General features: G+C 45.2%; 1 protein-coding gene across 4 annotated transcripts; it reads left to right on the top strand.

Annotated features, from left to right (window-relative positions):
* Positions 1 to 1,818: 1,818 nt before the first annotated feature.
* On the top strand, positions 1,819 to 21,894 carry ITGB1BP2 (integrin subunit beta 1 binding protein 2). Of its 4 annotated transcripts, none has more exons than XM_083721018.1 (11): positions 1,819 to 2,071; positions 5,710 to 5,759; positions 6,736 to 6,792; positions 7,866 to 8,005; positions 8,993 to 9,111; positions 16,629 to 16,684; positions 17,787 to 17,857; positions 18,966 to 19,068; positions 20,205 to 20,327; positions 20,676 to 20,738; positions 21,247 to 21,894. In XM_083721018.1, exons 1-11 carry the CDS (start codon positions 2,008 to 2,010, stop codon positions 21,541 to 21,543), a joined length of 1,143 nt encoding a protein of 380 aa, XP_083577144.1. In that variant the 5' UTR covers positions 1,819 to 2,007; the 3' UTR covers positions 21,544 to 21,894. The 4 variants fall into 4 exon arrangements, with proteins under 4 accessions (XP_083577144.1, XP_083577146.1, XP_083577145.1 ...); XM_083721020.1 differs by having other exon boundaries at positions 1,820 to 2,071; positions 16,632 to 16,684; XM_083721019.1 differs by having other exon boundaries at positions 1,824 to 2,071; positions 20,208 to 20,327.
* Positions 21,895 to 25,848: the final 3,954 nt, after the last annotated feature.

Here is a 25,848-nt window from a genome sequence, read left to right as displayed (position 1 = left end):
GATTGAGCTATCCAAATGCATGAACACAAGAACACCAGATCAGGCAAAAAGGCCCATCTTGTCACCTCGCATCCTGTTCTCAGAGTGGCCAGAAGCCTATTATTTTATTGCTGCTCTCATGTTTGGTTTTATTTATTTTTCTCTTGGTTCCTATTTTTATCCTGTAAGTTGCTCTGAGACACTTCAGTGTGAAAAATGACAAAGTGGTAATAACAGAAGGGGTCAGCGTAGTGTAATGGTAAGGGTGCCAGGCTAGGACATGGGAGACGAGGGTTCGAATCCCTGCTCAGCCACAAAGCTCACTTGGAGGCTGGCCTGTGCCTCTCTGCCTAAATGACCTCAGAGGGTTGTTGTGGGAATAAATGAGGGGCAGAAATTGTATGTACAACACCTTGAGCTCCTTAGAGGAAAAATGTGATGTAAAAGCAACGAATAGATTTTTAAAAAACGTACTATGGGAAGCTATGCTCCCCACTTGTGATTCTCTAGCAGCTCCAACAGTGAAGGTGGGACATAGCCATTGTGGTTGGAAGTTGTTGTCAGCTGCAAAGTTGCCTATTTTTTTAAATCCACCTAAATTGAGAGCTACCACCACTATGTCTTGAGGAAGTGGATTCCACAGCAGTGGCAGACCTTGGATTCTCAAATTTCAGCAGTGATTTTTGTGACCCCAAAATTTGCCCCCTGCAGTGCCCCCAGACTTCCCCCCCCAGTGCAACCGAACTGGTCATACACCCCCTAAATCTGCCTCTGCCCCCGCCCCCACTTCTGGTAAGGACAGGCATCCTCCCAACCACTGTGGGTTTGTGTTCAAAGTATGAAATGCATCATCTCCTAGAAAAACCCTAAGATGTCAAGATTGTGGGGTTTGGGGATTTGAGCACCAGAGAGTGGGGTTGGGAAGCCAAGTCAAAGATGCAAGAGAAACAAAAGCTACACAGACACAATACATTTAAGGCAAATCCAGTCTCCTTGAAAAATAACAATTATGGGAACTGTAGTTTAGCCCTCACAGAAGGCTGGCCCACCCACAGGGCAAGGTGAGGTAACCACTTCGGGTGTCAGGGTCCCGGGGGGCAGCACATCCCAATGTTGATGTTTCTTTCCCATCTCACTTGGAATCATAGAATTGTAGCGTTGGAAGCGACCCCAAGAGTCATCTAGTCCAACCCTCTGCCTTGTAGGGATCTTATGCCCAACGTGGGCCTGAGATTGAGTCTCAGGCTCTACAGACTCAGCTGTTGTTCCTGACGTAGATCTTTCCTGACCCCTTATTCCCTGCCTCAGGTGCCAAAATGTCTTGGCCGGCCTTGCTACACTTCCCAGCACCCTTAACAAACTACCCTTCCTGGGAATGGTTACGAGTGTTGGACTAGAACCTGGCTGGCAGACCAGGGTTCGAATCCCCGCTCAGCCATGAAGCTCCCTGGGTGACCTTGAGCCAGTCACCATCTCTTGGTCTGATCTACCTCACAGGGTGGTTGTGAGGATGAATTGGGGAGGAGGGGAACCACATACAACACCTTGAGATCCTTGGAAGATAAAGGTGGCATAGAAATGTAATAAATAAAAACAAATAAAATATTTGCGGGGCCAGGGTACTTAATGCAACACAGCCCAAACAACAGATGATCTGAGCATCTTAAGTATGGAGAAGACCAGCCCTTCATGTCTCTGGAGCATCTGCCTTGCGCTCCAGCTGCTGCTGCTGCTGCCGCCCCATTGCGCTGTGCCCTCCCCGCCGGGGCAATCCACGCCTGCTTGTTCAGTGCTTCTGGTAGGCCGAATGGGTTGCATGCCCATCTTTGGGCCGGGCTCCGGTTGCAGGGCCCTCCCCCTTGCCGCCTGCTAAAGATAGCCAGGGCTCGTTTTTCGCCCAGCCCCGAAAGTTGCGGTCGAGAGAGCCTCTCTGACTGACAGGGATGCGTGCTGGACAGTGACAGAGCCGGCCCGGCTTGCTTGCCTGCCTGCCTTTCTTTGTGAGGGTGTGGATCCCCGACCCAGGAGATGGCTTTGCTCTGCTATAACAAGGGATGCGGGCAGAAGTTTGACCCGGAGAAGAACACGCAAGGTAAGTCAGAGGTCCGGGACCAGCGATGGGCGGCCTCTGATGTCCACGTGACTCCGTGCGAGTTCCCACGGCACTCAGGAGAACCGCAGGAAGTTTGTTTGCAAGGAAGTGTGCGTGTAAGTTAGGATAGTTGCTTTAACAGTTGACACGTATGCATGTGCGCGCGTGCGCGCGTGTAGTATTACCGCTTGCTTTATTTCCTGTGCCGCTCCGGCGAGTTCAACAGGTGATGTGATCACCCCAGAGCTATGATAAGAGGCTAAATTTCTGCCTGATGTTCACAGGACAGGAATCTCTGTAAGCGAGAAACCCGAAGACAACAATATATTGTTATTACAGTATTGTTACTAATCTTTACCGTTGATTAACTAAACCACAGTCTCAAGGCAATTTATGGGTAAGATGATTAAAAACACTTAAAAACACAAAAGTAACAAATGCATTTAAAACATGACCTTGCAGATCTGTCTCTGGCTGTGTACTCACTTCTGAACCATATGCACGCTGGAACCCTGGGAACTGTAGTTTACCCCTCAGCTACAATTCCCAGCACTCTTAACAAACTACGGCTTCCAAGGTTCTGGGGTGGGGGTTGCTTTAAAGGTACCGTGAGCCCTAGAACCAGCACATTCAAAGCACATGTCAAGCAAGGAGAATGTCTCAGTCATCTGCAGAGTCTGTAGTATCATTGCTATGCTTCCAGAGGGGAAAAGGTGGAGTCTCCAAGGCAGAGAGAATTACTTCAAAAGCACCTCTTGGGCTACACACACACTTAAAGCACATAGCTTCACCCTGGGAACTGTAGCTTATTATGGGTGCCGGGAACTGTAGTTCTCTGTGGGGCAAACTACAGTTCCCATTATCCTTAGGGGGAAAGAATGTATGGTGTATACACAGCCTTGGTTTACCTGCTCAGTGCCAGGGTTGCATTGCTAGAGCGAAAAGACAGACAATAACAGTGCATTAGTTATGGGTTGATCCTGGACGCTCCACACATCCTGCAGTTTTATTAGTTGTTCTGTGATGCTTCCCCAGTGTTACCATGTTATTGCTGTTGAAATGCCCCCCCCCCCTTCTGTTATAGATTGGATTATTGCAATGTGGGTCTACTCTTAGGCCTGGTCTGGAAGTTCCGCCGGTGCAGAATGCTACACCTAGACAGTTAGTGGGGATAAATTCTCACCAGCACATAATTCCAAAGCTCAAAAGCTTACGCTGACTGCCCATATGCTACCGGGGCAAGCTCTATGCTTTTGTGTTAATTTACAAGGCCACCTGGGTCCAAGTTACCTTAGGGAGCACCTGATACCTTATATCCCTACCTGATCACAGAGGTCTTTGGGGGACTCACTGTTCTTGGCCCCCCCATGGCTCAGATGCACAGCCTGTTTAGTATTGTGGGCACAATTTTGTGGAATTCCCTTCCTATGGAGGCCAGAGAACCCCTCCCTGTTGAACCTCTGGCACCTACTGAATGCTCTGTTATTGTCATTATTATTCCAGCAGGCTAAATAAATAAATAAATAATTCTATTATTTGTACCCTGCTAATCTGACTGGGTTGCCCCAGCCACTCTTGGCAGCTTCCAACATAAATAAAAACGTAACACAACATCACACATTAAAAGCCTTCCCTATTCAGGGATGCCTTCAGATGTCTTCTAAAGATTATATACTCATTTTCTTGACATCTGATGGGAGGGCATTCCATAGGGCGGGTACCACCACCGAGAAGACCCTCTGCCTGGTTCTCTGTAGCTTCATTTCTTGCCATGAGGGAACCCCCAGAAGGCCCTTAGAGCTAGATCTCAGTGTCTGGACTGAACGATGAGGGTGGAGACGCTCCTTCAATGGGTTTTTTTTTTTAAAAAACTTTTTCTTTTCTCTCATTACCAATAAACTTATAACATACAGATTACATAAACAGCTCTCCCTCCCCCCCTTTTGGACTTTCCTCGGCTTCCGTTTCTGATTTATTTACCTCCTTATATTTGTAAAAGATATTTGTATCTTCTACAAATATCATACTTTTTTCCTTTTATTACATTACCTATTTCCTATCCATAAAACTGTGAATGTTTATTTAAATCCTACCATCAGATCAATGTTCTTCCTTTGTTTCTGCAAATATAATATAAAAGGTTCCCACTCTTTTTCAAAATTCCTATTGTCCTTTTCCCGAAGTCTGTATGTCAGCTTCACCATATCTGCATAATTCACCAGTTTTTCTTGCCATTGTTCTTTTGTTGGAATTTCTCCAGTCTTCCAATTCTGTGCTAGCAGTATTCTTGCCACGGTCATTGCATACATAAATAGTGCCCTTTTCTCTTTTGGCAGGTCTTGCCCTAAAATGCCTAACAGGAAGGCTTCTGGTTGTTTAACAAATGCTATTTTAAACTTTTTTAAAAAATTCATTGTAAATAATTTTCCAGTATACCTTAACCTTTTTACAATCCCACCACATACGACAAAAAGTCCCTTCAACCTCTTTACACCTCCAACATTCCCTCTGCTCATTTTTATATCTTCATATAATTTTCCTTTAACAATATACAGTCTGTGAATTTCAAATTTACTTTCCAGAGTTTTGTCCAATCTTCAAATTGTATGTTGTGGCATATATCTTGTGCCCATTTAATTATTATTGATTTCACTTCCTCATTTTTTGTTTCCCATTCCAAAAGAACGTTATACATTTTCTTTAATAATTTTGTGTTCTCTTCTATTACAGTGGTACCTCGGGTTAAGTACTTAATTCGTTCCGGAGGTCTGTTCTTAACCTGAAACTGTTCTTAACCTAAAGCACCACTTTAGCTAATGGGGCCTCCAGCTGCTGCCGTGCTGCCGGAGCACGATTTCTGTTCTCATCCTGAAGCAAAGTTCTTAACCCGAGGTACTATTTCTGGGTTAGCGGAGGCTGTAACCTGAAGTGTCTGGCCCTGGTGATTTCCCTGCCTTTCCTTGGTTTATTGCATCTATAATTTCCTGCATGGTTATTTCCTTCAATGGGTGTTTGATTTTCTAGTTTTAACTGGTTTTTTTGTGTTGTACAATAGAGACTGTTGTAGTCAAGGGATATGTAATTTGTTTAAATAAATACGATAAATAACACAGCACAATGAAAGTCGAAGAAAACCCTAGACTGTTTGTGTTTTGAAAAGCTGCAGGATTTCAGCTGGGGGCTATGGGACATGCACAGATTGGAAATGCAGCAACATGTTCACCCTGGAACCTTTGCGAGTGCAAACAGCATCAAAAGTGGGATCATGTACAACCACTCCCCAATACTGCCCCAAGCACAAATTGTCCTGAATGCCCAGTGAGAAGGATATCTGAGGGTCCAGGGGTGAGAAAAGTTATAGCGCTTGCAGACTTCACAAAGGGATCCAGTTGCCCATTGTGATAATGGGATGCAGGGCTACATGAGCCTTTGGCCTGATTCAGTAAGATGAGAGCCTGGATAGCTCCAGTTGGTTGGAGTGGTGGTGATAATGCCAAGGTTGTAGGTTTGATCCCCATATGGGACATCAGCTTATTCCTGCATTGCATCGAGTTGGAATAGATGATCCTCAGGGTCCCTTCCAGCTCTATATTCTGGCTGAACTGTTGACTTCTACCATTTTTGTTTCCCGCTCTCAGACTCCTGCCTCTACCACCCAGGTTTACCCATCTTCCATGATGCCTTGAAGGTGAGTTGGTTGAGCAGAGCAGGGCAATGAGTTGAAGATCATCACTGCAGTGCCACATCCTTGCATAGGATTGCGCAGGGTCTGACTGGGCAGTGGGGTCTGGAGAGACTGGCACAAGGCATGAGAATAGCAGGTTGTTGATCAGGTATTTGTGTGTATGGGGGGGCATCCTGTTGCTTTACATTTTGGCTGGGCTTAGTATCCCTTGGAATTCCTATCATACCACTTTAAACTGTCATGGCTCCCCCCAAAGAACCCTGGGCACTTTAGTTTGTTAAGGGTGCTGTGAGTTGTTAGGAGCAAGGGAGGATTTAGGGCTGTGCAAGGGAAGGAGAGAAGGCAGAGGCACTAGGCTTTGGAAAGGAGGTGTGAGACTCTGACAGTGTCTCTTTCCCAAAACCTAATTAATGCATTCCCAACTTTGGGGTGCTATGGGAGCTTGGGAGGGCTCCAGCACCCTGCTAGAACCTCATGTCTCTTTCCCAAAGCAGAACTGCCCCATCACCCACTTTTGTGAAAGCAGCATGAGAGCTGGGTGTGTGTGCAAATTTTGGCGCCATCCAAGTCTGCCAATGATAGAAGACCCCCTCCCGCACAGAGCTGCAGTTCTCAGGAACCTTAACAAACTGCAGTTCTCCAGGGAACTGTTCAATGTACGCTGAGGATGTGAACTTGGCTTTCTCACTTCATGCTCCATGGCTGTGAATTAAGAGCATCTGTCCTGTGCCCACCGTTTACTGTGAGGACTGGGGAATTGGAGGTATGAGTTTGCAAAAAATGCCCCTGTCGTCCCAGCATCAATGCTGCATTCTGGGACTTGTTGCCCTGCCCCCCTGGTGTTACTGGTGGTTAAAAAAAGAGCACATAGGTTTTCCCCGCCAGACACCAGTATTAAATTTCTAGTTGCCTCTGGTAACCATTTGTGGGTTGCTGTGTTTGTGAAATGGAGGACTTACCCCTATGTTATTCCTCCCAGGGCTGGTCTTGCTGCAAGAAACGAACCACCGACTTCTCAGAATTCCTCTCCATAAAGGTGTGTTCTGTGCCCATTGGATCTTCCCCTTCACCCCATAGTGCTGGTTCCTGTGAGCCAAATGAGTTTTGACCGATTTCTCGTGTGCCGCTCTTTTGGGTGAATTTCTTTGAACTGTATGAGCCTTATGTTGAAGGTTCAGGCAGATGTTCTGATGACCATTGCCTTTATGTAAATATCCAACCTGCTGACCCTTAGAGTCATAGGAAGCTGCCTTATACTCAGCAAGACCATTGGTCCATCTAGCTCAATATTGTCTACATGGACTGGCAATGGCTCTCCAGGGTTTAGGGATCTCTTTCAGCCCTACCCTATTTGGAGACACCAGGGATGGAATTTGGGACTTTCTGCACGCAAAACAGATGTTCTGCCACTGAGCTATGGCCCCATCCCATCTCAAAGGCTTAGAGCAGGTAATTAACAACTGGAAAGCAGCCAAACAAGCACTGGCAAAACAGCTAAATTAAAATGGCTGGTTCAGCAAAGGTAGCAGATGGTGACATGTTATATTGACAAACACTGGATCAACCTGTCATGTCTTGAACATATAAAGCTGAGCTTTCCTAAATCAGGCCAACTGGACCACCTAGCCTAATATTTTCTTTCTGCTTGGTAGTTTTGCAACTGAGATCCTTTTACAGGGGAGATGTTGGGAACTGAATTGGGATGTTCTGTGTGCAGAACAGGTGGTCTAACACAGAGCTATGGCCCCCCACCTCCATCTCTTATGGCAGACACTCACATGAATGTACATGCAGACGTAAGCAGCCAGTGCATGAAATAGGAGAGCCCTCACTTTCAAAGGCAGGAGGGATCTTCCTCACAATATAAATGAGTGCTACTAACATGCTGTGGCAATGTGGCATATGGGCGTTCTCCTTTGCTTGCAAGTACATGGACACATCATGTGCCTTCTGCAGAGGTATTTTGTAATATGTGAAGGGGCCCTTAGTGGGCCACTGGTTCCTACAGCTTTGGGCACTTCCAGACAACCTGTTTATTGAGCATTCCTCCTGATTCAGTTGCGGAGAGGTTCAAACTAGGGCCAGATGCTATGCATTTTGTCCCCACAGGGCTGCACCAAAGGGTATCACAGCAATGAGAAGCCTCCAGAGCCAGAGGAGGCCTCAAGTGAGCCGAAGGTCAAGACAAGCACTGAGGTCATCATCCAGGGGCCAAAGTCAGCAGAGATGATGGAGCGTGAGAGGCCCAGGTGAGGTGGGGAGAAAGGGCAGGCCGTTCTCCTGGGACCAGGGGCAACGGGTTAAAAAATTGCCTTGTACCATATCCTCCAACATTTATCCAATGAAAATAGAGATATCCTATTCAGTATTAATGATAATGATACCCACCATCTGATTTGGTTAGCTAACACATATAAAAACATAATAAAACATTAAACATTAAGAAAAACCTCCCTATACGGGTCTGCCTTCAGATGTCTTTTAAAGGTTGTATAGTTATTTCTGGTTTTTTTTGGGGGGGGTGTCGCATAACTGAGCCAAAACCAACATTTCTCTGATGGAAATAGGGATGTCTTAAGGAAAAGCAGTACATTCCAGGATCAAAAAGGAAACCAGGATGGCTTCTGTAAATCTGGGACCGTCCCTGGAAAATAGGGACACTTGAGGGTCTGTTATACTAAGCCAGACCATTGGGCCACCCAGCTCAGTTTCACCTATCCTGATAGACAGCATCTGTCCAGGGCGTCGAGCAGAGACATTCCCAGCCCTACCTGGAGATGCCATTTGGGGCTGAACCTGGGACCTTCTGCATGCAAAGCAGACGCTCTGCTACTGAGCTACAGGTTCTTGCTGGATCAAACCAAGAGTCCCTCTAGTCTAGCCTGCTGCTCCCCTCAATGGCTAGCCAGATGCCTCTTGCAACCCCCCCAAGGAGAGTGTGAAGGCAGCATCCCTTCCTTGTTGCATGCCCCAGTGTCTGCCACTGAGAGGCAGACTGCCTCCAGGTATTAAGGCCCCATTTTGGTGCTGTGGCTAATTCCTGTTTAAAACCCTGGGGACTTGTGGCAGGGAATTCCACAGGTGAACTGTGTATTTTGTGAATGGGGTGGCACATGGTGAAAACGGCAGGGTCCCCACCTTCTTGGAACCCTGTTTCAGATGAAGCTTGGCAGTAACTCTGAATCTTAATGTATCATTGAATCTCTTTTGTTTTTTATTTTGTTAATTTTCTCCAGTTCTGATGAGCCTAAACAGCTGCTGCCTGTGAAAGTGTCCGGATCTCTGGCGCAGGCCCTGAGCAAACTGGATTTAACCCGCAAGGACCACCCGCCAGTTCAAGGCTCAGCAGACACTCGTAAGAGCCTTGCTGGTTTGGGAGGGTGAGGTGGGAAATAACTACAAAGGGGTACAGGACAGGTATTGTACTTGGAAAGGATTCCCCCAAGTTTTGGTGTCTGCAGGCATATTTGGAAATCTAAGAAACTGTTGTGGGCACCCCAAAATACCCCTTTCACAGAATAAAAACTAACAATGTCCAGAACCCCCTCTCAAAAACAGACAAAACTCACCCCCCCAAAAAACACAAATAAGACTGCATCTGCAGCAAATGTTTAAAGCACATTTGACACATGTTTAAAGCACATGGCTCTCCCCAGAGAATCTTTGGAATGGTAGATTACCCTTCCCCCAAAGCTATAATTCCCAGCACCCTTAACAAACTACAGTTCCCAGTATTCTTTGGGGGAAAGCTATGCACTTTAAATATATGGTGGAGATGCGGCAGGGGGCTCCCCCATCTTGTTTAAGGCCCAAGGTTAAGAAGTCCAAGCAGTTTGAGCAACCACATGTTTTCATTTTAGAAAATCTGAGCTGGGTTCTGTTGTAAATAAAAATATGCCCTTTTCCCTTATGGGGTATCCAAGAGCCCATATAGAGTCCTTACATAGGTTCCCTATTGGTAGGAGAAAATAACAGAGGCCAACCAGAGAATATTGAGAAGCAAAGCAGCTAGTAAGCTTGATCTTTATTGATCTGTTGCAACAGGGTGCTCCCCTCACACGCAGGAGAGGAAGAGGACCCAGAACAATGGCCTGCAAGGCCTTATAAAGACTATTGAAATTGCCACCCTGTAGATCAAGACCACCCCCAGAACATTATGCATACATCACAGAAGGGATGTAACCTAAGACCACCCCTCAGATACATCCCACCTACATCACAGAAATTTAAATGTTGTTTTTCTCTTGTCCTTGTTTATCTCCTGTCTGGCAGGTTACTTGATTGGATTTCCTGGGGAGCCTGGCCATTCTTTTCTAGTGGTAAAATACTTATTTCCTGGGCCAGGTCACAGGCTCACACCTTGTATCTTAAATGTGTCCTTAAGACAGGATTTGTGAGGAAAGAGACAATGGGGAGATTTTTCCATTTTGACCATGCAGAGAAACATTTGCTCAGTTTAGGAATCAAAATGGTTCCAGGTTGGCTTTCCTGTGCTGATCTATGTACATGTGGTTATGAACGTTGCCATATATCTAAAACCATAAAATTCCTATCACATCATCCCCCCTTTGGGGCTAGAATTTTTCTTAAAAATTTTTGCCCCACAAATAATAACATCGTATGTTGTAAATGGATGCCTTTGTATAAATATATCATATAAAAATAACATATGTTGCATTTTGTTACTAAATTACTTGTGGCATTCTAGCTCTTGGGAGAAACATTTTCTCAATAGTGGCTATGCTTTACATTTAGCAGGAAGGTCCACTAATGACTGAAAAATGCAGTTTGCTTTGCCCCACGCCATTTTTGTGTTCTCAGGTGTCAAGGTAGCTCTTCTGTGGTCTCACACCGGCATAGTGCTACAGCAACACATCCTGTCTGTTGAATCCCCTCGGGGCTTTCATTTAACCATGTCGCCTGGCACTCACCATAGCTGCCACAGGTTTGGACATATCATGAGAGAGATGTCTTTGCCTTGGCCTTTCTATGGGATTTTATTTTATTGGCGTTGGTCTTGCACTCATGGGAAGTTGCTCACTTGCACTTTAAGGACCAAAAGGCTACTTGCAGCCTGGATACACTTGCCCAATTCAAACTGAGTCCAATTTGAATTTATCTTGCCCCATGGTTCTCAGCTTTTCAAACCAATCTGTTAAAGCAAAACCATTCTTAAAAAGGGCACTTGTCCAAATAAGTCAATTTAACTCTATAAGGGATCATTCCTGCTAAACCAAAGCATATACACCTTCATGTATCTTAGAAGCTTCTCCTTGGTAAAGCGAGTTTTAGCACATTTTAAAATGGGTAGGGAAGGTTGGCATAGTGCCAGGTGGGACAATCTAAACCTTGGACTATACAATAGCCTGGTCTATTAGAACGCATAAAATGTATGAGAATCCTCCACTGGGGTGTAAGGAATAAGACATTAAACATAAAAACAATTACACACAAAAATAGCCCCCCCCCACCTTTGTGGAAATAACATACTGTCAGACACATTTCAACATTCCTACGTAATAATACATAATACAAAAAAAACTAATTAAATATCAGTTGCATATCTTGAGACAATTGTGATCTTCTCAATCCTGGAGCACAGTTTTTAAGGTTCAAAAGTGGCAAAATGTCCTTGCAATTCAACTCCTCCCCCCTTTGTCAGCCCCACTCCTCCGTCAGTCTATATACTTTGAAAGAGATAGCTGTGGACATTTTGAAAACTGTTGTTGCAGGTCTTGTGATGGCGAAGAACTGAGTTGAGGGGTTGTTGCTGCTTTTTCATCATTGCACATCTGTAGAAGTGATATCCTGTAAGGGGGCAGGGTTTTGGGGGGACTTAAAAGACAAAAGGAAGGATCAAAAGCCCCCTCCCCAAGTAAATCTCCTTGAGTTATTAGCTGCAAATAATAAAATCTTAGCATGTTAAGCATTTTACTCAATTTAATATTATTATCACATTTTCATATAATTACTGTTATTATCTGCTAAGTTTGTTTGTCTTCCTTCACTTAGTTTTTGTTGTTTTTTTTTCATGTTATTAAATAAAAATTACTCCACATGTATAGAAAGAGAACTGTAAAAAATACAACAAAGGTTAAAAAATAAAAAAGAAAGCAAAAAAAATAGATTACCAGTCAGATGAAAACAGATTTGACCCAAAGACATCAGATTTAGAAAAGAACTATTATTAAATAATACAAATATATTATCAAAACCACAGATTACTACTGGACTGAAAAAATGGGAAAACAATGGGGAAAATAACTTAAAATTCACCATGTGCTATCTGATAAAAGAACTTCATGAATCTGACTTTCAACATGTGATGAACATGTCCCCAAAGTAAAACACACACACACACACACACACACACACACACAAAATGACCTATGAGGAACCAAAAATAAATAAATGCTAAGACACACAATTTTTAAAGAAACCTGAAGTAACCTGAAGTAATCTGTTTTTGGCATTCTAACAACCCAATGAAAAACTGATTAATAAATGAAAAACAGATTATTTGTAACCTAAAAAATGTCAAAGCCACAAAGAGATAGAGGGAAATCAACTAATATAGCAGGGATTCAGACTTGTTTTGCTGAACTGAAAGAGAGTGACTGTTTGGCTTTAAGGGAAGAAAGACGAAAAGAAATACAAATGCAATTACTTTTTATAGAGTATTTTAATCACTGTTTGCATCCCCTCATTATCATTCGTGCTGTGGGAGAAAAGAAGGGACAAACACTTTGTTAATGGGGTTCACATATCCTGTTAAAAGGGAAAATTATTTCATGTGAGAAGTCAGTCAGGAAATGCTGTTCCTAAAATGCATAGGCATACACACACACACACACACACACAAAAAAAAAAAAAAAACCTGTTATAAAATTTAAATCCCATTGGGGAGGCAAACTACTCAAGAGAGGAACTCACAGTGGGAGTGCTTTGATATTTACCTGTGAAAAGAATTTGGCATGTTAGATTTGAAACTTGGCAACCTCTTGATTAAGTAGCCCTTGGAGCAAAAGACACATTAAGGGTGATTTCCCTCAATGGTTCCAAGTTTTACATAAGGAAATTTGGATAGGTTTCTCCCTGCAAGCACACGCTCTGCAAACCTCTCCCCCCTTCCCCCCCTCTCTTTTTTTTAAGCTGATCTAGCCTCTGTGCATGTGCAGAGTTCAGCAAACCTTTTATACTATTGAAAATGTTCCATCTTTTGGCTGAATTAGAATTTGAATAAGGGAAGGGAAGGGTAAGGAGTAGATTTTAAAAATAGGGTTAGATTTTAAAACAAAAAAGAGAAACTCAGCAATTGAAGTATTCACCAAAGCTAACAATTGCAGCCCAAGCAAAGGGACAATTGCTTCCTTTATGTACAGGAAAGGGCTAATATCCCTCTGGCCATTCGCGTAACAATCTGCCACGCCCTTATATATGGGAAAAAATGGCCAGAGAGTCAGACTTCATAAGACTTTTAACATTCTGTCATTTCAGCCTTACCATTTGCAGACAAAATTTTCCTGCCCTTTATTTACAGGATTGGTCAAGGCTACTCTACTTGATTATATGAATTTGTATGTGCTTAAACTTTGAGTCTGATTTTTGTAAATAATAGACAAAATGATAAACACTGTAATCACTTAAATGCCTGATATCACCAGTTCTGCTTCAAAACATCACGGCCTTTACCTCTCACCTTTAAAAAAAAAAAACCAAAGAGCAAATCTGGGCTAAATTTCAACTCATCAGCCACAAATTTGTTGAAAGGGAAAGTTGAAAGGGACCTGGGGTCATCTAGTCCAACCCTAAAATACAGGGTTCATAGCAAGATTTGTACTACCAGAAACACACACATACTTATGTACACAGACACAACTGGGGAAGAGACCACAAGCCATGTGCCTATCAACTTTATACAGAACCCTTTTAGTAGATCTTGAGATAGTTTGAGTGAGAGAAGTGATCTTTAAAGGGAGATTGAAGTGAACATTTTTTCCTAGGATAGGGAGAGGATTTCTTATAAAGCATAGTTAAAACAGCCATAGATTTGATTTAAAAGGAATACAAAAGTGACAATTTTTCCTGAACTTGCAGAGGAATAGTAAGCCTAATCTATGCCCCCCTTCCCTTTTGCAGTTTCCTTTAAAGGAAGCTTACTCGGGAGTAAATTTACCTGGCACAGAAAAAGAAGAAAAAAACCCCTGAAAGAGACAGAATGAAACGGGGGGGGGGGCATTTTCTAAGAAAAGAGGCCTAGAAGTCTTATAGAGACTGATATCAGGAGCCTTACAATAACTCTTCTGTCCAACCAAATCAAAGTTAAAACTGGACTCAGATATTTTTCTTAGAAGGAAGACCATACTTTCATAGGCATATGCTTAATGAAGTACATACAAGGAGGAAGACTCTTTTGAGCCTCTCTCAAATAACAAACATTTATATCTATCTATCTATCTATCTATCTATCTATCTATCTATCTAATAATCTATCTATATATAAAACATAACAAATAACAAACACTTCATTCTCATTTTTGTCTTGTTTAAGATTGATAAGGCCCAACATGGCTTTCTTACGATTTAAAATTTTGGAGCAAGCTTGCATTTTTATTTTAGATGGCACATTTAAGATAAGCAGCTGCTGGATGTTACCTAAGTACAATTTAAACACAGGAAAAACGTTTCTTAAACACAAATTGAAGGGGACTGTCAGAGTCCAGGCCAGAAATAAGCACCAACTGGGCTTCTTTCCCATCAGGAGTCTGCAGGTTCATTTCTTTTGATTGAGGTGCACCCATTTTAATATTTTTAATAGCGCTAGCTTTTACTTTTATACTGCAGCCGGGGTTTTATCCCCACTTTTCAGGAAACACAATAAATAACCCACAGTAGACTCAATTTGGACAACTCCGAGAATTAGTACTGTGACACACCGCCGTTCGTCTGGCCTGACTTACTAGGCTGGTACAGCTGTTGGCCTTTCCTGGCTACTAAGCTAACAGTGCGGTCAGCGATCTCAACCCCCCCCCCTTTGGTCATTTCTCAGCCAGGGAGCCCACAGCAACCTCCTGCCTCTTACAATCTAACCTGAGAGTTCCCTACTGGACGCTTGCGTAGCGCACTGCCAGATTGGGACTCAGAAATGACAAAGAAGGAAAGGAATCAGGTCCCCTGCTTTCTCTGCTCACAGGTCATCTCTAACAAAGATCGCCATGGCAGAGGTGCGGCTGCACCTGGGAGTTATAGTTTTCAGTACAGAAGAAAAAGCACGACCTTTTTTCTGGGCAAAACTCCGAAGGAATAGGTCAGCATATAGACTGTAGAAGGGAAATGAAAGAAGTCACACACAACTTTTGCCTGGGCATACTCCGAAGGGCTAGGGCTGGTGTTGAAATCAAGGGGACAGAAAGGAGGAGAAGGCAATTTTTAGATGAGGAAAAAAATAGAAAGTTTAGATTTGAAGGGAAAAGGAAGAGTTAAAGAATTTTGGTTGCTGTGGTTTAGAGAACCCAACCCACTACCCGTGTTTCCTACTTAATACTCACTTCCGCATGCGCTGTTCCTGGTGATCCCACGATCTCTTGACTGGTTGTTTAAGGCCGGCCTGATCAAGCGTTGCTTCCTCTGGTTAGCCCCGCTGAACCTCCAGTTATTTCCAGACCCTGGGATCGATGGAAGACTGGCTATTCCTCCTGGCAAACTGCCTGGTGCGCGCTGGATAACCAGTCCTTCCTCGCTTCCAGAATCCGGGTAACCAAAAGTCCCTTCGTGCGTGGTCGCCATCTGTTGTAAATAAAAATATGCCCTTTTCCCTTATGGGGTATCCAAGAGCCCATATAGAGTCCTTACATAGGTTCCCTATTGGTAGGAGAAAATAACAGAGGCCAACCAGAGAATATTGAGAAGCAAAGCAGCTAGTAAGCTTGATCTTTATTGATCTGTTGCAACAGGGTGCTCCCCTCACACGCAGGAGAGGAAGAGGACCCAGAACAATGGCCTGCAAGGCCTTATAAAGACTATTGAAATTGCCACCCTGTAGATCAAGACCACCCCCAGAACATTATGCATACATCACAGAAGGGGTGTAACCTAAGACCACCCCTCAGATACATCCCACCTACATCACAGAAATTTAAATGTTGTTTTTCTCTTGTCACAGTTTATCTCCTGTCTGGCAGGTTACTTGATTGGATTTCCTGGGGAGCCTGGCCATTCTTTTGTAGTGGTAAAATACTTATTTCCTGAGCCAGGTCACAGGCTCACACCTTGTATCTTAAATGTGTCCTTAAGACAGGATTTGTGAGGAAAGAGACAATGGGGAGACTTTTCCATTTTGACCATGCAGAGAAACATTTGCTCAGTTTAGGAATCAAAATGGTTCCAGGTTGGCTTTCCTGTGCTGATCTATGTACATGTGGTTATGAACGTTGCCATATATCTAAAACCATAAAATTCCTATCACAGTTCCCTTTCTGCTACAAGCAGGAGCCTGCGGTGGCTACCTGTTGCTCTGCTGGATCAAAATGTAAACTCTTGGTATCCAGTACGGCACTGAGCAATAGAACATGAGCTTTATTACAGGGGTGTTTGGGGTTGCTGCCTTTGTGCTGAGCATCGATAGGCTCAACTGCCCACCTCCCTTTTTATGGGTCTGATAGCAGCGCACAGCAAATCAGCCACCCAGATCTACGAGCTCAGGGCTGTTAGTTAGCATAGGATCTCCCTGGACTTTAATCAACCGCAGTGGATTGCACTTTGCAGAGTCAACAGGGCTAAGCTCCTAGACGTGGGTGGGGTGGCCTGTCATTTGGGGGTTTGCAAAGTGCCCTCAAGATGTTTGCCTGACTTTGCATTTGTGCTTCCCCACAACAGCTTCCCTGGAGGTGAGCGCTGGCACTACCTGCAAGAACTCTGGCTGCAAGGCGGTGAGTCCTCTGTTTGGGTTTGCCCCTCCTTTTCTAAACTCCTGGCATGTCTCCTCAAACCTGTGCTCTCTTTCCATGAGAGTTTTCTCAGATTTCCAATACTGCCCCCTCGCCGTTCATTTATGCCCTCTGCTCTGAGACTTTGCATCTCCGATGTGAACTTCTGACCAAGCCTCAAGGCAACCAACCGCACTACTGCCCCCATGGTTCCCAGCCGTCATTGTCAGCTCATATGTTGGGAGCTGTAGTTCAACATTTGGAAGGGCACCAGGTTGGGGGATATTGCTATACCCTGTCTGATTGTGAAAGGATGGGGTTTCTGGGATATTTATCTAGCATGGAATTTAGAGCTGAGGATGAGCCAGTTCACACACATTTCACAGAACCAGGGAAAGGTGTGGCTGGCGCTCATGGGAGTTGTAGTCCGACCACATCTGGAGGGCACCAAGTTTATCTATTTATTTGCTGCATTCACATCCCACCTCTTTCTCCAAGTTGCTCAAGGCAGTTTACGTGGTTCCCCCCTCCATTTAATCCCCACAACAACCCTGTGAGGTAGGTTAGGCTGAGAGGCAGGGAGTGGCCCAGAACTACTCAGTGAGCTTCATGGCAAAATTGGCCTTTGAACCTGGTCCCCACCTAGTCCAGTGCTCTAATTGCTATACCACACAGTCTTTCGTGGGAGTTGCAGTCCAACGTTTGGAGGGTACAACATTGAGGAAGGTTGCCTCAAGCCTAGAGCCCAATCTGTGGAGGCTGCTCAGTTTCCTCTTCCTAGGTCTCAGTGCAGAAGGTCAGCAGCAGGAAGGATGGGGACAGAGGTGGAATTTCTTGCTTCTGTCTTTCATTGGCTCTGGCGCCACCTACTGTTGGGCTCCATGCCACTTGCCAATCCCAAAGGACACCAGCCACCACTGGCCTTGATCCATGGTTTCTCCACTCCAAACAAGATTCCTGCTGGGAAATGGAGCCTGCGGCTGTGGCTGGTGCATCAGGAAGCAAAGGGTGGGCCTGGGGCTTCTCTGGCCAGCAGAGAGATGGTTTGGCCTCTGCCTCCTGCAAGACTGCTTGGCTGACCTTTCTGCCCCGGCTTATCTTCCAGGTTTACCAGGGGGAAGAAAGCGATAGGGAGACCTGCACATTCCACCCTGGGGTGCCTGTCTTCCACGAAGGGTAAGGTGCAATTCCTTCCGCCCTGCCTGTGGGATCATGGGGTGCTTCGTCTCCCATGTTCAACCCATGCTGGCCAGCTGGAGGATGGTTTCTCTTTGTCAGCAGTTGTGTGCTGGTGCGCAGGCTTTCTTCCTGGTGCTATTCTGTTCCTGCATTGTGCTCTGCAGGGTGCAATGCCCTTGGAGCTCTTTTATCATACTCGTACAGCTCGAGCAGGTCGTTCCAGGGTGCAGAATTAAGCACACAGCACTGGACCCCAATCCATATCTGGCGAAATCCAGGACTCCTCCCCAAATACTTCTGCTTAATAGAGCTCACCTCATGCACATGCTTTCCCTGTGCTCACTCTGGTCAATCAAGCTTCTGTCTCCCCCCATCCTGTAGATTCTAGTGAGGATGATGCATTCCAAGGCAGCTTGTGACAAAAAGTAGCCTAATGCCTATTAGAGCTCATTGTTCCCCATCAGTGAAAAGCCCAAAGTTGTCACAAAATAATTGGACGTTTTTGAGCTATTTTTTGAGGGACATGGGCAAGAACAACACTGCTGACATCAGTTGCCATACATGCAGATTTTCCAGAACATTTAGCTGATTTCCACCCAAATTCTGCTTTCGGCTGCAGTATTCTGGGCATGACATATGTTACCCAACATAAGAAGAGCCGGCATTCTGTTCTCACGGTGGCCAACCAGATGCCCCTTTGGCAAACCTGCAAACACTCCTCCTTCCTGAAGTTTCCAGCAACTGATATTCAGAAGCATCGCTGCCTCCAGATGTGGAGGCAGAGCATAGCCTCCATCATGGCTGGAAGCCCTTGATAGCTTTATCCTCTTCCATGAATTTTTTCAATCTTTTTTTAAAGCCATCCAAGTCCATGACCATCCCTGCCTCCTGTGGGAATGAGTTCTTTGGTTTAACTAAGTGCTGTGTGTGTATATTTCCCTCCAGTATTCCAATCTTCTGTTGGCAACCAGCCAGCTGAGGAACAATTTGCTACACTCAAATAGCCAAAGTAGGATCAAGGCAAGAATTCAGGGGTGGCTTAATTCTCAGCCTCTTTCCTGTGCTTCTCTCTCCTATCGGTTCATTTGATCCACCACCCTCCCAGCATGAAATACTGGAGCTGCTGTGGAATGAAAACCACCGACTTCACAGCATTCCTGGAGCAAAAGGGTTGCAGCCGAGGGAAGCACACCTGGGTGAAGAAGCAGGTGAGGAACACACGCTCCTCTGGTCCCCTGTTAGGGATGGGCAAATCTCTCCATTTCAGTTTTCTCAGTCTCTCTCCCCTCTCCTCCCTCCGTTTCTTAAATTCAGCTCCCTACATGTCCACAGAAATTTCTGGATTTTTAAAAATCCCCATTAAAATTAATCAGCGGGCTGGTGTAAATTTCTCCTAACAAACCTATTTTTGCATGCGCTTTTGAGCAATGCACACATTTCTGCAAGGTGTTTTGATGGGATTTCATGCGTTGTTCTCACATATATACAATGGTACCTCGGGTTACATATGCTTCAGGTTACAGACTCCACTGACCCAGAAATATTACCTCGGTTAAGAACTTTGCTTCAGGATGAGAACAGAAATTGTGCCGTGGTGGCAGCGGGAGGCCCCATTAGCTAAAGTGGTACCTCAGGTTAAGAACAGTTTCAGGTTAAGAACGAATAAAGTTCTTAACTTGAGGTGCCACAGTACTTGGAAGTGCTGGTCATTCACTTCTTCCCCATGACCTTCACACACACAAAGTAATCCATTAAAGGAGATTGAGAGCCTGCACCTTAAGTGAGTTAATAGTATAAAATGTATTTTAATGTTGCACGTGATGGTGAAAGTAGATGTGATGTAGGAGGGTTGTGATAAGACTCTTTCAGGGGGAAAAAGAATAGGACCCATTAGCTAAAGTGGTGCTTCAGGTTAAGAACGGACCACCGGAACGAATTAAGAACTTAACCCGAGGCACCACTGTACATGCATTTTGACACATACTTGCCCCTCTTACACACATTGCTTGGCTGGAGAAATGCTTTGCAAAATGTGAAGTTCACATTTGAAGGATAGCTGTGTTCTAGTTCAGGAATTGGGTTGAGAAGTACAAATTAGGTTAGTTTCTCATTAAAATGCAAAAAAGAAAGAAAGAAAATTATCCCCCTCCTCTGCTCATCAACCACCTTAGTGTGCTTACTGGGCTTCCTATAAAAAGGGGCTCCTTGCCTGTCTTCACCCTTGCTTTGCAGCTAAGATACCCTCCCCGCACCAACCTTTCAAGGCCCACCTGCCTTGAGGGAAGTGGCTGCTCCATAAATAGGAAGTGGGCAGGTGGGAATGTTAACTGGCTCTTTTTGGCAGCAGGACAAGAAGTTGGTCTCTTGCCGGCAGGACTGGCACCAAACCGGCAGCCAAGTGGTGGTGACCATCTATGCCAAGACCCCTCTGCCAAATCTCAGCTCTGTGAAGGCCAACCGCACAACGGTAAGGAAGAGCAGACATTGCCCTGAGGAGGGCTATCTGCCCCTTGGAGCAACCTTGGCGCTGCTGAGTGCAGTGCTGGCCTGCATGGCGAATGTGCGATCATTGTATTCTCCATAATGAGATGGGTGTGGTCAGTGCTAGTTTTCTAGAAAAAGAGGTGCCAGAACTCACCATGAACGCCTGCCTTTTTTCCTCTTATAATGGCAATGGCGCCCATCTGAGAGGTGCCAGAACTGAGTTCTGGTGAGTTCCAGCTGGAAAAGAAAGCTCTGGGAGTGGCAGTGGGGGTCCTACGGCAGGACAAAATTGTACTGAAGTTGCCTCCTCTTTTTATCCCCCTTCCTGCAGCTGGACATTCATATTACTTTCGAAGGAGATAAGGTTTTCCAGGCAGAGTTGGATCTCTGGGGGGTAAGTTTTGGGTTGCTTCACTTATAATTTTTTTAAAAAATGAAAAAAATATGTGGGACGGGGCCTGTGTTGAGGGTGCAACGACAGCTAAAGCTATTGAATTCCTACTCCATGAGCAGCTGTTAAACACACAGGAAAAATACAGTTACCTTGCAGTTCCACAGTTTGGCTACAGTGGGGAAGCCTAAACATGCCCTCCACTCGCATAGCAGACCTTATAGCATGGCACAGCTATAAATATGCTGCCTAGTGTGTCCAGTCATTGGATCCCTCCCTTCTTTCCCTCAGAAGTTCTCCTCTGCCTGCAGCCAAAGGTTCCAGAAGCCATGATGCTGGCTCCTACAAGAGGCTACTGGCCGTGATGACTGCCCTCCGATAATCTGCTGCCTGAAGCAGTTGCCTTCCTTTGCCTAACGTTAGGGCCAGCTCTATACCATACTATGCCTTGGCTCTGTGACAGCAGAGAGTCAGAGCAGTATTCATTAAATGGCACTCTTCTCCTCTGCAGGTCATCAATGTGGAGAAGAGCTTTTTGAACATGTTGCCCTCCAAAGTGGAAATTACCCTGAAGAAGGAAAATGCTGTCACCTGGGCTAGGCTAGAGCACCCCCAGGGCAAATCACAAATGTTGCAGCAGCAGCAGCAGCTGGAGACAGACAGCTTGGAAAGCCAGAAAGCCAGAGGAGCTCATCTGGAAGAGGAGTCCGACGACAGCTTGAGCTGGTCAGAGGAGGAGGAGGAGGAATGGGAGGAAGGAGAGAAGAGCCAAGCCCTCCCTGCTAGCCACGACTCTGATGGGAAGTGAGTCGCAGCTGAGTGCTGCAGCCTGTGGAATTGGGAATGGGCTGGACTGTTCCCAGCTCTGATCTGTGTTGCTGAAAACAGGGGCACCAACCGGGTGCTACAGGAAGAATGCCCACTGTTTGCCAGGGACAGACTATGCCTGATGCTCCTCCTCCTCTGTCCAGGGCTGCAGAGCTGTCTGGATTGGGATGCAGGTGAAGGGAGGTGTGGGGGGCATATCCAGGGTGGTGGGAACCGGTGTCTGGAATTTCCCCATCCCCTCTTTTGTTTGTGTCTCTGTTGCTGCATTTCATTCATGGAATAAGAAACTTTCTTCAATAAAAAGGAAGATGAAAAGTATACTATGAAAATACCACCGTCTTGGGCAGTGTTTTTTGTGGTTGTGTTTGACTCTTGGGAGATTGTGCTTGGCTCAGGGTTGGGGGTGAGGGGAACATAGGAAGCTGACTTCTAGCTCAGTCTTTGTCCATGCTGACAGTGATAAGAACTGCCGGTCTGTTAAGTGCCATTAAGACTCTTTGCCGCTTGAGTATGGCATCGAAAGACTGCACTCTGCCGTTTAATTCATTAAGAGACCAATATAAGCTGCAGCCTCTGGGCGTTAGGAAAACAAGAAGCTGGCTTTATACAGAATCAGACCATTAGATTACCTTGCCCAGTATTGTCCAGCCTGACTGGCAACAGCTATCCAGAGTCTGAGGCAGGGGATCTTTCAACCCTACCTGGAGAAATGAGGGACTGGACCTGGGAGCTTCTGCATGCAAGCAGATGCTCCAAGACTGAGTCCTGGTCCTTCTAGGCTTTGTGTGGGTTTCCATTTCTGAGTTGGGGCTGCCTTCATGTACCTGCTCTGGACAAGGCACAGCATCATTCAGACAATTCAGAGCAAGCAAAGGAAAAGTAATTATTCACATAGTTGAACTATGGGATTGGGTCTCATTAGATGCAATGGTGGCCACCACCTTAGGTGACTTTCGAAGGAAATCAGAACTCTTCCATGGAGGCTGTCAATAGCCATGATGTGTTGTCCCTCCACTGTAAGAGGCAGTATACCTGTGACTTGCTGGGAGTCACAAGTGGGAAGAGTGCTGTTGAGCTCAGGTTGCACTTTCAGGCTTCCCCCTGGCATCCTGCTGGCCACAGTGACAGCAGGACTCTGGGCTACATGAACCTTGGGACTGATGCAGCAGCCAGTCTCTTCTGGTGCTCCTACCATTTTCAGAAAGGGAAAGGATGTAGAAGGAGCAGAAGCAAGGGAAATGTATGTTCGCCCCTAGCAGAATTGTTATCCACCTAAACAGTTTCAGGTGTTGGAGGGATTTTTTTTTGGGGGGGGGGTTGAAGCTGTTCAAGGGTCAGTTTGCAGGCTTGGAGAAGTGTGATAATAACTATCCACTGAAATGACTACTTCGCAGAGTTGGAAAACGAGAACAGCCTGATGCCAGGGTGGGAACACCTTTCTCAAAGACCTACCTTCTTGGCATATGCCAATGGTGGGCGCGGCCAGAGGCAAAACTGGGCAGACCAATTAATGTAAATTTTACCTTCGTACAGTAGCCTTGCTTGTGCACACGCTTTCTCCTCCATCTAGGCATGCAAGAAGCATTATCAAACTTCATTGTAGCAATCAGGCCAGGCAAAAAGACTATGAGGGTGCAAAGCAGGGCCAGTAGAGGATGTCTGTGTGTGATGGGGGGGAGGGGGGCTGCAGAAAGTCCCAAGGGGGCTGGAGAGCTGCATTCAGCTCCTGAAACTGAGTCCCCTACCCTGACCTACATAGAAACTAGAAGAAGATGCTATAATAATAATAATAATAATAATAATAATAATAATAATAATAATAATTTTTATTTATACCCCGCCCTCCCCAGCCAAGGCCGGGCTCAGAGCGGCTTACAAGCAATAATAAAAACAAGATGAATGATTACAAACTTAAAAACAAAAATAAAATACAACATTAAAATAATGGAACTTTAAAATATTAAAATGTAGCCTCATCACAGGAGGAGAAGGAAAAGAAGGGGGGAAAGGAAAGGAAAAGAAAAAAAAGAGAGAGAGAAAAAAAAAGAGAGAGGGAGGGAGGGAATCAAATTGGCTCCAAGCCAAAGGCCAGGCGGAACAACTCTGTCTTACAGGCCCTGCGGAAAGAAATCAGATCCTGCAGGGCCCTGGTCTCATGAGGCAGAGCGTTCCACCAGAGTTGAAAAGGCCCTGGCTCTGGTCGAAGCCAATCTAACTTTCTTAGGGCCCGGGACCACTAGGGTGTTGTTATTTATGGACCTTGAGGCTCTCCGTGGGGCATACCAGGAGAGGCGGTCCCGTAGGTACGAAGGTCCTAGGCCGTGAAGGGCTTTAAAGGTCAAAAGCAGCACCTTAAATCTGACCCTGTACTCCACCGGGAGCCAGTGCAGCTTGAAAAGCACTGGGTGAATATGCTCCCATGGCTGAGACCCTGTGAGGAGCCTCGCTGCAGCATTCCGTACCCGCTGGAGTTTCTGGGACAGCTTCAAGGGCAGCACCGCGTACAGCGAATTACAGTAGTCAAGCCTGGAGATGACCGTTGCATGGATCACTGTCTGTTCTGAGCTGCAGGCCCAAAGTGATTTGATGCAGGGATACCAAAGAAGGATGGAGAAAACTCCAGAATGGCCTCTTCTAAGTGCTTCATTAAAAGAAAGGTATAAACTCACAACACGGCATGCAGAGCCTCACAGTCTTTACAGACATGGGATGGAAACAGCAACAGAGAGAGGTCATCATGACCTGCCTGCAAAGTGCTAATATGCTAAGCATTACTTACACAAAAGACAGCTTGCGTCAATTTGTCCAGAACCTCCCCTCACACCTGGCTGGTGAGGCCATAGGTGGCAACTGTCCAAAGCTTCTCCCCTCTCTGGGCCTAGAGCCCAGCATCCCAAGGTCCACAGATAAGCATAGCATCAAAGCAAATTCATTAGTATACATCAAAGCAAGCTCATTAGCATACATCAAAGCAAGGGAACATAAACATATATGAGCTCATTCTTGCAACGGCTACCAATTAATTGTAGGGTTATCCTGAATACCAAGATGGCGTTTGCAGAGCTTCTGGAAAATTTCACCTTTGGTTCAATACAGTGTCCTTCAGGCACATGGTGACCTGAGAATTCTGGAGTTCCTGGAAGCAGGTTGCCAAGGAACAAAGCCTGCCTGCCTGCGTGGCCATGGGCGATATGACAAGTAAGGTAACACCTTTCAAGGTATTACCTTGAAAGTATTGCCTTGAAAGTATTACCTTGAAAGTGCTATGTTCTGGAAGTGGTATGTAATAAGAGAGCATATCCACGTTAGCTTTTGCAAGAGCTGTTGTTTTCAGCAGGCTGGCCACAAATTTGTGTTCTTTTCCCTGTCACCATCTCAACTTCAGCTAGCTTTTCATTTTCCCTGATGGGAAACGATGTGTCACTCAGAAAGCACGCATAACTAGCCCAATAGCATGTATCTGGGCTGATATGGGGCAGCAACTGCTTGACACAACATCTTGTGATCTCTCGACAAACAAAGCAGAATGAATGCTTAAGAAATGTCTGATGTCATCTAATCTCCTGCAAAGAAAGCAGGATGAATACTCAATAAGCAGATAACCTAGAAACTACCTCAGAGAGGTACCAGCTCTGGATGAAAAGGTGCTAGGGATTGAACCAGGAACATTTTGAATGCAAAAATATGTGCTTTCTACCACCTTGTTCTCCTGTAGCCTGGTATGAGTGAATCACTGGATGGCCACAGCTGCTGAGCGCCAGCATGCAGAAGTATAGGAAGTGTGAATGGAAATGCTTTACGTTCCCAGGTCCATGCAGGAATACACACGTTGCCTCTGTTCTGCCATACCAGTGACGTCATGCTTTGGTGCTTGAGTTGCCTACTGGAACTAAGAAATCAGGGTGATAAATGAATGTCTGCCTTAACTGCACGAAATGCAGAGAAACACAGGCGGTGATAATTATGTAACATAAGCAAGTTGTTGATAACACAGGCATTCTGATATTGACAAGGAAATGAACAAATATGAATTAAATATCCTTTATCTCGATTCAATCAGATGTGATAGTGTGGAACCTCTTGATAGCTTGTAACTCAGCAGTTTCATGTTGCAGCCTCCTGTTGAAATTGCTCTAGGATGAGCTCTCTAGAATCACTTACAGAAAGAACTGGAAGGTTGAAAGGGCTTTTAAATATTGTCATACCTGATGCCAAAATTTGTGACCATTTATTTTTTTCCACAGAACATAGCTGGCAGATGATAGCATACATGACATTGGAAGAT

The sequence above is a fragment of the Podarcis gaigeae genome (genome assembly GCF_964106915.1).
Source record: "Podarcis gaigeae genome assembly, chromosome: Z".
NCBI lineage: Eukaryota > Metazoa > Chordata > Lepidosauria > Squamata > Lacertidae > Podarcis > Podarcis gaigeae.
The sequence above is the reverse complement of the archived record's forward strand: the minus strand, read 5'-3'. Positions and strand labels throughout refer to the sequence as shown.

Excerpts from the sequence above, each read along its gene's own strand:
- ITGB1BP2 (XM_083721018.1), top strand. The coding sequence starts at position 2,008 with ATGGCTTTGCTCTGCTATAACAAGGGATGCGGGCAGAAGTTTGACCCG. Across the intron at positions 6,793-7,865 it reads CAGAATTCCTCTCCATAAAG|GGCTGCACCAAAGGGTATCA; the intron begins GTGTGTTCTGTG and ends TTGTCCCCACAG. Across the intron at positions 19,069-20,204 it reads ACACCTGGGTGAAGAAGCAG|CAGGACAAGAAGTTGGTCTC; the intron begins GTGAGGAACACA and ends TCTTTTTGGCAG.